At 21.1% G+C, this 12,080-nt stretch overlaps 1 protein-coding gene across 1 annotated transcript in view; it reads left to right on the top strand.

The window, feature by feature from the left end:
• Positions 1–12,080, top strand: part of LOC109170135 (serine carboxypeptidase 24-like) — a 37,953-nt gene extending 25,873 nt beyond the window's left edge. The window contains exons 4-8 of the mRNA XM_019319111.1: positions 10,806–11,051; positions 11,140–11,258; positions 11,358–11,450; positions 11,589–11,697; positions 11,823–12,080. Of these exons, the coding sequence (XP_019174656.1) occupies positions 10,806–11,051; positions 11,140–11,258; positions 11,358–11,450; positions 11,589–11,697; positions 11,823–11,972 (717 nt within the window). The 3' untranslated portion in view covers positions 11,973–12,080. The remainder of the gene's footprint in view (positions 1–10,805; positions 11,052–11,139; positions 11,259–11,357; positions 11,451–11,588; positions 11,698–11,822) is intronic.

Consider the following 12,080-nt stretch of genomic DNA (forward strand, 5'->3'; position numbering starts at 1 on the left):
AAATTGACCACTCTGAAAACATTTAAAAATTAATTTACACATCTCGAGTAACTTTCTAAATATAGAAAATAATTTTATGTCCAAAATTGACCACTCTGAAAATTTTTAAAAATTAATTTAAAACTCTCGAGAAACTTTCTAAATATAGAAAATAATTTTATGTACTAAATTGACCATTTTGAAAATTTTTAAAAATTAATTTACAACTCTTGAGAAACTTTCTAAATATAGTAAATAATTTTATATACTAAATTGACCCCTCTAAAAATTTTTAAAAATTAATTTACAACTCTCGAGAAACTTTCTAAATATACTAAATAATTTTATGTACTAAATTGACCACTCTGAAAATTTTTAAAAATTAATTTACAACTCTCGAGAAACTTTCTAAATATAGAAAATAATTTTATGAACTAAATTGAACATTCTGAAAAATTTTACAAATTTATTTACAACTCTCGAGAAACTTTCTAAATAAAGTAAATAATTTTATGTCCTAAATTGACCACTCTGAAAATTTTTAAAAATTAATTTAAAACTCTCGAGAAACTTTCTAAATATAGAAAATAATTTTATGTACTAAATTGACCACTCTGAAAATTTTTAAAAATTAATTTACAACTCTCGAGAAACTTTCTAAATATAGAAAATAATTTTATGTACTAAATTGAACATTCTGAAAAATTTTAAAAATTTATTTACAACTCTCGAGAAACTTTCTAAATAAAGTAAATAATTTTATGTCCTAAATTGACCACTCTGAAAATTTTTAAAAATTAATTTAAAACTCTCGAGAAACTTTCTAAATATAGAAAATAATTTTATGTACTAAATTGACCACTCTGAAAACATTTAAAAATTAATTTACACATCTCGAGTAACTTTCTAAATATAGAAAATAATTTTATGTACTAAATTGAACATTCTGAAAAATTTTAAAAATTAATTTACAACTCTCGAAAAACTTTCTAAATATAGTTAATAATTTTATGTCCTAAATTGACCACTCTGAAAATTTTTAAAAATTAATTTAAAACTCTCGAGAAATTTTCGAAATATAGAAAATAATTTTATGTACTAAATTGACCACTCTGAAAACATTTAAAAATTAATTTACACATCTCGAGTAACTTTCTAAATATAGAAAATAATTTTACGTACTAAATTGACCATTCTAAAAATTTTAAAAAATTAATTTACAACTCTCGAGAAACTTTCTAAATATAGAAAATAATTTTATGTACTAAATTGACCATTTTGAAAATTTTTAAAAATTAATTTACAACTCTTGAGAAACTTTCTAAATATAGTAAATAATTTTATGTACTAAATTGACCACTCTGAAAATTTATAAAAATAATTTTATAAACTCTCGAGAAACTTTCTAAATATAGTAAATAATTTTATGTACTAAATTGACCACTCTAAAAATTTTTAAAAATTAATTTATAACTATCGAGAAACTTTCTAAATATAGAAAATAATTTTATGTACTAAATTGACCACTCTGAAAATTTATAAAAATAATTTTATAAACTCTCGAGAAACTTTCTAAATATAGTAAATAATTTTATGTACTAAATTGACCCCTCTAAAAATTTTTAAAAATAATTTTTTAAACTCTCGAGAAACTTTTAAAATATTGAAAATAATTTTATGTACTAAATTGCACCGTCTGAAATTTGTTAAAAATAATTTTATAAACTATCGAGAAACTTTTTAAATATAGAAAATAGTTTTATTTACTTAATTGACCAATATAAAATTTTATAAAAATTAATTTACAACTCTCGAGAAACCTTCTAAATATAGAAAATAATTTTATGTACTAAATTGACCATTCTGAAAATTTTTTAAAATTAACTTACAACTCTCGAGAAACTTTCTAAACATAGTAAATAATTTTATATACTAAATTAACCACTCTGATTATTTTTAAAAATTAATTTACAACTCTCGAGAAACTTTCTAAATATATAAAATAATTTACTAAATTGACAATTCTGACAATTTTTAAAAATTAATTTAAAACTCTCGAGAAACTTTCTAAATATAGTAAATAATTTTAAGTACAAAATTGACCACTCTGTAAATTTATAAAAATAATTTTATAAACTCTCGAGAAACTTTTAAAATATAGAAAATAATTTTATGTACTAAATTGACCACTCTGAAATTTTTAAAAAATAATTTTATAAACTCTCGATAAATTTTCTAAATATAGTATATTGTTTTATGTCCTAAATTGTTCACCGTCTGAAATTTGTTAAAAATAATTTTATAAACTATCGAGAATCTTTTTAAATATAGAAAAATAGTTTTATGTACTAAATTGACCAATATAAAAATTTTTAAAAATTAATTTACTCCTCTCGACAAATTTTCTAAATATAGTATATAGTTTTATGTCCTAAATTGACCACTCTGAAAATTTTTAAAAATTAATTTATACCTCTCGAGAAACTTTCTAAATATAGAAAATAATTTTATGTACTAAATTGACCACTCTGAAAAATTTTAAAAATAATTTTTTAAACTCTCGAGAAACTTTTAAAATATAGAAAATAATTTTATGTACTAAATTGCACCGTCTGAAATTTGTTAAAAATAATTTTATAAACTATCGAGAAACTTTTTAAATATAGAAAATAGTTTTATTTACTAAATTGACCAATATAAAAATTTTTAAAAATTAATTTACACCTCTCGAGTAACTTTCTAAATATAGTAAATAATTTTATGTACTAAATTGAACATTCTGAAAAATTTTAAAAATTAATTTACAACTCTCGAGAAACTTTCTAAATATAGTAAATAATTTTATGTCCTAAATTGACCAATCTGAAAATTTTTAAAAATTAATTTAAAACTCTCGAGAAATTTTCGAAATATAGAAAATAATTTTATGTACTAAATTGACCACTCTGAAAACATTTAAAAATTAATTTACACATCTCGAGTAACTTTCTAAATATAGAAAATAATTTTATGTCCAAAATTGACCACTCTGAAAATTTTTAAAAATTAATTTAAAACTCTCGAGAAACTTTCTAAATATAGAAAATAATTTTATGTACTAAATTGACCATTTTGAAAATTTTTAAAAATTAATTTACAACTCTTGAGAAACTTTCTAAATATAGTAAATAATTTTATATACTAAATTGACCCCTCTAAAAATTTTTAAAAATTAATTTACAACTCTCGAGAAACTTTCTAAATATACTAAATAATTTTATGTACTAAATTGACCACTCTGAAAATTTTTAAAAATTAATTTACAACTCTCGAGAAACTTTCTAAATATAGAAAATAATTTTATGAACTAAATTGAACATTCTGAAAAATTTTACAAATTTATTTACAACTCTCGAGAAACTTTCTAAATAAAGTAAATAATTTTATGTCCTAAATTGACCACTCTGAAAATTTTTAAAAATTAATTTAAAACTCTCGAGAAACTTTCTAAATATAGAAAATAATTTTATGTACTAAATTGACCACTCTGAAAATTTTTAAAAATTAATTTACAACTCTCGAGAAACTTTCTAAATATAGAAAATAATTTTATGTACTAAATTGAACATTCTGAAAAATTTTAAAAATTTATTTACAACTCTCGAGAAACTTTCTAAATAAAGTAAATAATTTTATGTCCTAAATTGACCACTCTGAAAATTTTTAAAAATTAATTTAAAACTCTCGAGAAACTTTCTAAATATAGAAAATAATTTTATGTACTAAATTGACCACTCTGAAAACATTTAAAAATTAATTTACACATCTCGAGTAACTTTCTAAATATAGAAAATAATTTTATGTACTAAATTGAACATTCTGAAAAATTTTAAAAATTAATTTACAACTCTCGAAAAACTTTCTAAATATAGTTAATAATTTTATGTCCTAAATTGACCACTCTGAAAATTTTTAAAAATTAATTTAAAACTCTCGAGAAATTTTCGAAATATAGAAAATAATTTTATGTACTAAATTGACCACTCTGAAAACATTTAAAAATTAATTTACACATCTCGAGTAACTTTCTAAATATAGAAAATAATTTTACGTACTAAATTGACCATTCTAAAAATTTTAAAAAATTAATTTACAACTCTCGAGAAACTTTCTAAATATAGAAAATAATTTTATGTACTAAATTGACCATTTTGAAAATTTTTAAAAATTAATTTACAACTCTTGAGAAACTTTCTAAATATAGTAAATAATTTTATGTACTAAATTGACCGCTCTAAAAATTTTTAAAAATTAATTTACAACTCTCGAGAAACTTTCAAAATATACTAAATAATTTTATGTACTAAATTGACCACTCTGAAAATTTTTAAAAATTAATTTACAACTCTCGAGAAACTTTCTAAATATAGAAAATAATTTTATGAACTAAATTGACCATTCTGAAAAATTTTAAAAATTTATTTACAACTCTCGAGAAACTTTCTAAATAAAGTAAATAATTTTATGTCCTAAATTGACCACTCTGAAAATTTTTAAAAATTAATTTAAAACTCTCGAGAAACTTTCTAAATATAGAAAATAATTTTATGTACTAAATTGACCACTCTGAAAACATTTAAAAATTAATTTACACATCTCGAGTAACTTTCTAAATATAGAAAATAATTTTATGTACTAAATTGAACATTCTGAAAAATTTTAAAAATTAATTTACAACTCTCGAGAAACTTTCTAAATATAGTAAATAATTTTATGTCCTAAATTGACCACTCTGAAAATTTTTAAAAATTAATTTAAAACTCTCGAGAAATTTTCGAAATATAGAAAATAATTTTATGTACTAAATTGACCACTCTGAAAACATTTAAAAATTAATTTACACATCTCGAGTAACTTTCTAAATATAGAAAATAATTTTACGTACTAAATTGACCATTCGAAAAATTTTAAAAAATTAATTTACAACTCTCGAGAAACTTTCTAAATATAGAAAATAATTTTATGTACTAAATTGACCATTTTGAAAATTTTTAAAAATTAATTTACAACTCTTGAGAAACTTTCTAAATATAGTAAATAATTTTATGTACTAAATTGACCCCTCTAAAAATTTTTAAAAATTAATTTACAACTCTCGAGAAACTTTCTAGATATACTAAATAATTTTATGTACTAAATTGACAACTCTGAAAATTTTTAAAAATTAATTTACAACTCTCGAGAAACTTTCTAAATATAGAAAATAATTTTATGTACTAAATTGAACATTCTGAAAAATTTTAAAAATTTATTTACAACTCTCGAGAAACTTTCTAAATATAGTAAATAATTTTATGTCCAAAATTGACCACTCTGAAAATTTTTAAAAATTAATTTAAAACTCTCGAGAAACTTTCTAAATATAGAAAATAATTTTATGTACTAAATTGACCACTCTGAAAACATTTAAAAATTAATTTACACATCTCGAGTAACTTTCTAAATATAGAAAATAATTTTATGTACTAAATTGACCATTCTAAAAATTTTAAAAAATTAATTTACAACTCTCGAGAAACTTTCTAAATATAGAAAATAATTTTATGTACTAAATTGACCATTTTGAAAATTTTTAAAAATTAATTTACAACTCTTGAGAAACTTTCTAAATATAGTAAATAATTTTATGTACTAAATTGACCCCTCTAAAAATTTTTAAAAATTAATTTACAACTCTCGAGAAACTTTCTAAATATACTAAATAATTTTATGTACTAAATTGACCACACTGAAAATTTTTAAAAATTAATTTATAACTCTCGAGAAACTTTCTAAATATAGAAAATAATTTTATGTACTAAATTGACCAATATAAAAATTGTTAAAAATTAATTTACAACTCTTGAGAAACTTTCTAAATATAGAAAATAATTTTATGAACTAAATTGACCATTCTGAAAAATTTTAAAAATTTATTTACAACTCTCGAGAAACTTTCTAAATAAAGTAAATAATTTTATGTCCTAAATTGACCACTCTGAAAATTTTTAAAAATTAATTTAAAACTCTCGAGAAACTTTCTAAATATAGTAAATAATTTTATGTACTAAATTGACCCCTCTAAAAATTTTTAAAAATTAATTTACAACTCTCGAGAAACTTTCTAAATATAGAAAATAATTTTATGTACTAAATTGAACATTCTGAAAAATTTTAAAAATTAATTTACAACTCTCGAGAAACTTTCTAAATATAGTAAATAATTTTATGTCCTAAATTGACCACTCTGAAAATTTTTAAAAATTAATTTAAAACTCTCGAGAAATTTTCGAAATATAGAAAATAATTTTATGTACTAAATTGACCACTCTGAAAACATTTAAAAATTAATTTACACATCTCGAGTAACTTTCTAAATATAGAAAATAATTTTACGTACTAAATTGACCATTCTAAAAATTTTAAAAAATTAATTTATAACTCTCGAGAAACTTTCTAAATATAGAAAATAATTTTATGTACTAAATTGACCATTTTGAAAATTTTTAAAAATTAATTTACAACTCTTGAGAAACTTTCTAAATATAGTAAATAATTTTATGTACTAAATTGACCCCTCTAAAAATTTTTAAAAATTAATTTACAACTCTCGAGAAACTTTCTAGATATACTAAATAATTTTATGTACTAAATTGACAACTCTGAAAATTTTTAAAAATTAATTTACAACTCTCGAGAAACTTTCTAAATATAGAAAATAATTTTATGTACTAAATTGAACATTCTGAAAAATTTTAAAAATTTATTTACAACTCTCGAGAAACTTTCTAAATATAGTAAATAATTTTATGTCCAAAATTGACCACTCTGAAAATTTTTAAAAATTAATTTAAAACTCTCGAGAAACTTTCTAAATATAGAAAATAATTTTATGTACTAAATTGACCACTCTGAAAACATTTAAAAATTAATTTACACATCTCGAGTAACTTTCTAAATATAGAAAATAATTTTATGTACTAAATTGACCATTCTAAAAATTTTAAAAAATTAATTTACAACTCTCGAGAAACTTTCTAAATATAGAAAATAATTTTATGTACTAAATTGACCATTTTGAAAATTTTTAAAAATTAATTTACAACTCTTGAGAAACTTTCTAAATATAGTAAATAATTTTATGTACTAAATTGACCCCTCTAAAAATTTTTAAAAATTAATTTACAACTCTCGAGAAACTTTCTAAATATACTAAATAATTTTATGTACTAAATTGACCACACTGAAAATTTTTAAAAATTAATTTATAACTCTCGAGAAACTTTCTAAATATAGAAAATAATTTTATGTACTAAATTGACCAATATAAAAATTGTTAAAAATTAATTTACAACTCTTGAGAAACTTTCTAAATATAGTAAATAATTTTATGTACTAAATTGACCCCTCTAAAAATTTTTAAAAATTAATTTACAACTCTCGAGAAACTTTCTAAATATACTAAATAATTTTATGTACTAAATTGACCGCTCTGAAAATTTTTAAAAATTTATTTATAACTCTCGAGTAACTTTATAAATATAGAAAATAATTTTATGTACTAAATTGACCATTGTAAAAATTTTAAAAAATTAATTTACAACTCCCGAGAAACTTTCTAAATATAGAAATTAATTTTATGTACTAAATTGACCAATATAAAAATTATTAAAAAATTAATTTAAAACTCTCGAGAAACTTTCTAAATATAGAAAATAATTTTATGTATTAAATTGACCACTCTGAAAACATTTAAAAATTAATTTACACATCTCGAGTAACTTTCTAAATATAGAAAATAATTTTATGTACTAAATTGACCATTCTAAAAATTTTAATAAATTAATTTACAACTCTCGAGAAACTTTCTAAATATAGAAAATAATTTTATGTACTAAATTGACCAATATAAAAATTGTAAAAAATTAATTTATAACTCTTGAGAAACTTTCTAAATATAGTAAATAATTTTATGTACTAAATTGACCCCTCTAAAAATTTTTAAAAATTAATTTACAACTCTCGAGAAACTTTCTAAATATACTAAATAATTTTATGTACTAAATTGACCGCTCTGAAAATTTTTAAAAATTTATTTATAACTCTCGAGTAACTTTATAAATATAGAAAATAATTTTATGTACTAAATTGACCATTCTAAAAATTTTAAAAAATTAATTTACAACTCTCGAGAAACTTTCTAAATATAGAAATTAATTTTATGTACTAAATTGACCATTATAAAAATTATTAAAAAATTAATTTAAAACTCTCGAGAAACTTTCTAAATATAGAAAATAATTTTATGTACTAAATTGACCATTTTGAAAAATTTTAAAAATTAATTTACAACTCTCGAGAAACTTTCTAAATATAGTAAATAATTTTATGTACTAAATTGACTATTCTGAAAATTTTTAAAAATTAATTTACAACTCTTGAGAAACTTTCTAAATATTCTAAATAATTTTATGTACTAAATTGACCTCTCTGAAAATTTTTAAAAATTAATTTATAACTCTCGAGAAACTTTCTAAATATAGAAAATAATTTTATGTACTAAATTGACCATTCTGAAAATTTATAAAAATAATTTTATAAACTGTCGAGAAACTTTCTAAATATAGTAAATAATTTTATGTACTAAATTGACCCCTCTAAAAATTTTTAAAAATTAATTTACAACTCTCGAGAAACTTTCTAAATATAGAAAATAATTTTATGTACTAAATTGAACATTCTGAAAAATTTTAAAAATTAATTTACAACTCTCGAGAAACTTTCTAAATATAGTAAATAATTTTATGTCCTAAATTGACCACTCTGAAAATTTTTAAAAATTAATTTAAAACTCTCGAGAAATTTTCGAAATATAGAAAATAATTTTATGTACTAAATTGACCACTCTGAAAACATTTAAAAATTAATTTACACATCTCGAGTAACTTTCTAAATATAGAAAATAATTTTACGTACTAAATTGACCATTCTAAAAATTTTAAAAAATTAATTTACAACTCTCGAGAAACTTTCTAAATATAGAAAATAATTTTATGTACTAAATTGACCATTTTGAAAATTTTTAAAAATTAATTTACAACTCTTGAGAAACTTTCTAAATATAGTAAATAATTTTATGTACTAAATTGACCCCTCTAAAAATTTTTAAAAATTAATTTACAACTCTCGAGAAACTTTCTAGATATACTAAATAATTTTATGTACTAAATTGACAACTCTGAAAATTTTTAAAAATTAATTTACAACTCTCGAGAAACTTTCTAAATATAGAAAATAATTTTATGTACTAAATTGAACATTCTGAAAAATTTTAAAAATTTATTTACAACTCTCGAGAAACTTTCTAAATATAGTAAATAATTTTATGTCCAAAATTGACCACTCTGAAAATTTTTAAAAATTAATTTAAAACTCTCGAGAAACTTTCTAAATATAGAAAATAATTTTATGTACTAAATTGACCACTCTGAAAACATTTAAAAATTAATTTACACATCTCGAGTAACTTTCTAAATATAGAAAATAATTTTATGTACTAAATTGACCATTCTAAAAATTTTAAAAAATTAATTTACAACTCTCGAGAAACTTTCTAAATATAGAAAATAATTTTATGTACTAAATTGACCATTTTGAAAATTTTTAAAAATTAATTTACAACTCTTGAGAAACTTTCTAAATATAGTAAATAATTTTATGTACTAAATTGACCCCTCTAAAAATTTTTAAAAATTAATTTACAACTCTCGAGAAACTTTCTAAATATAATAAATAATTTTATGTACTAAATTGACCACACTGAAAATTTTTAAAAATTAATTTATAACTCTCGAGAAACTTTCTAAATATAGAAAATAATTTTATGTACTAAATTGACCAATATAAAAATTGTTAAAAATTAATTTACAACTCTTGAGAAACTTTCTAAATATAGTAAATAATTTTATGTACTAAATTGACCCCTCTAAAAATTTTTAAAAATTAATTTACAACTCTCGAGAAACTTTCTAAATATACTAAATAATTTTATGTACTAAATTGACCGCTCTGAAAATTTTTAAAAATTTATTTATAACTCTCGAGTAACTTTATAAATATAGAAAATAATTTTATGTACTAAATTGACCATTGTAAAAATTTTAAAAAATTAATTTACAACTCCCGAGAAACTTTCTAAATATTCTAAATAATTTTATGTGCTAAATTGACAAATATAAAAATTTTTATAAATTTATTTATAACTCTCGAGAAACTTTCTAAATATAGAAAATAATTTTATGTACTAAATTGACCACTCTGAAAATTTATAAAAATAATTTTATAACTCTCGTGAAACTTTCTAAATATAGTAAATAATTTTATGTACTAAATTGACCATTTTAAAAAATTAAAAAAAAATAATTTACAACTCTCGAGAAACTTTCTAAATATACTAAATAATTTTATGTACTAAATTGACCATTGTAAAAATTTTAAAAAATTTATTTATAACTCTCGAGAAACTTTCTAAATATAGAAAATAATTTTATGTACTAAATTGACCACTCTGAAAATTTATAAAAATAATTTTATAACTCTCGTGAAACTTTCTAAATATAGTAAATAATTTTATGTACTAAATTGACCATTTTAAAAAATTAAAAAAAATTAATTTACAACTCTCGACAAATTTTCTAAATATAGTATATAGTTTTATGACCTAAATTGACCACTCTGAAAATTTATAAAAATTAATTATGAGTACTGTTACTGATATATATGTTGCTGCAATATAATATAATCCTCAGATTGGAAATGCATATGTGGACTATGAAGCAAATTTGCAGGGAATAGCGGACTACTTTTGGAGTCATGCTTTGATTTCCGATGAACTATATAAGAACATCTTATCCACCTGCAATTTCTCTACTCCCAGTGCTACGTCAGAAAAATGCTTTGATTTAATTGTCGGTCGAAGGAATGGTGAATCTGGAAACATTTATCCGTACGACATCTACGCGCCGTTATGCGGTTCTGGCACGCCCTCGTATTCTGTCAGTATCAAAAACAAGAATCATTCGTATAGTAATATTAAGGAAGAGATTATGAATTGAATTGTTTTTTGTGATTTAATTTGGACAGATCTCTGGATATGATCCCTGCACTGAAGATTATACGTACACCTACTTAAACACTCTTCAGGTTCAGGCTGCTCTTCATGCAAACATAACTGCCAGTGCTCATCCATGGAGGAAGTGCAAGTAGGCTTTTAATTTACTCGAAAGGTTTCTTTAATTCCCATATATACATACAGTTTCCCCGTATATTAGTTACTATGATTTTCCTGTTATTTTTGTCAGCTTCACACTTGGTGCCGGCTGGAAAGTGCCACCAACTGTTTTACCGGTCATAACAGAGTTGATGGGAACTGGTATGCGTATCTGGCTGTACAGGTAATTACTAATTAAACCATCCATGCATGCACGGAATCAAACTTCAACATATTTGCCTTCTTGATTTGAGTTTGTTAATTATAAACAATCTAGACCAGCAACATTTAATTGTTCATTTAACTCTAATGTGATGTACAGTGGAGATACAGACAGTGTAGTGCCAATAACAGACACACGATATGCCTTATACAAACTTGGGGTAATTGTTAAAACTCCTTGGTACCCTTGGTATCTTTCAAGATACGAGGTAATTAATCAATGTCTCAAATAAGAATTAGGATATTATTTGTTAACCATATAATATATAAAATTCACGTACATACTATCAGTTTGACGTTTCAATTCAATGATCTAACACGATGATGACTGCAGGTTGGTGGATATGTAGAGGAATATGAGAACATAACGTTGGTGACAGTACGAGGAGCAGGGCATTTTGTTCCCAGTTATCAGCCAGCTCGGGCACTTGTGCTCTTCTCTTCCTTCATCAATGGAACGCTTCCCCCACATGCAGAACACTAAAAACTAGCTTAGCTAATTAATTGTACTCCCTTTATCCCAAAATGTACTTCACTCTTCTTTTTACACAGAAGTATAAAATAAACTGGATTGAAACAAAATTATAAGTAA

The sequence above is a fragment of the Ipomoea nil genome, unplaced genomic scaffold (genome assembly GCF_001879475.1).
Source record: "Ipomoea nil cultivar Tokyo-kokei standard unplaced genomic scaffold, Asagao_1.1 scaffold3321, whole genome shotgun sequence".
In the NCBI taxonomy this organism is placed as follows: Eukaryota; Viridiplantae; Streptophyta; class Magnoliopsida; order Solanales; family Convolvulaceae; genus Ipomoea; species Ipomoea nil.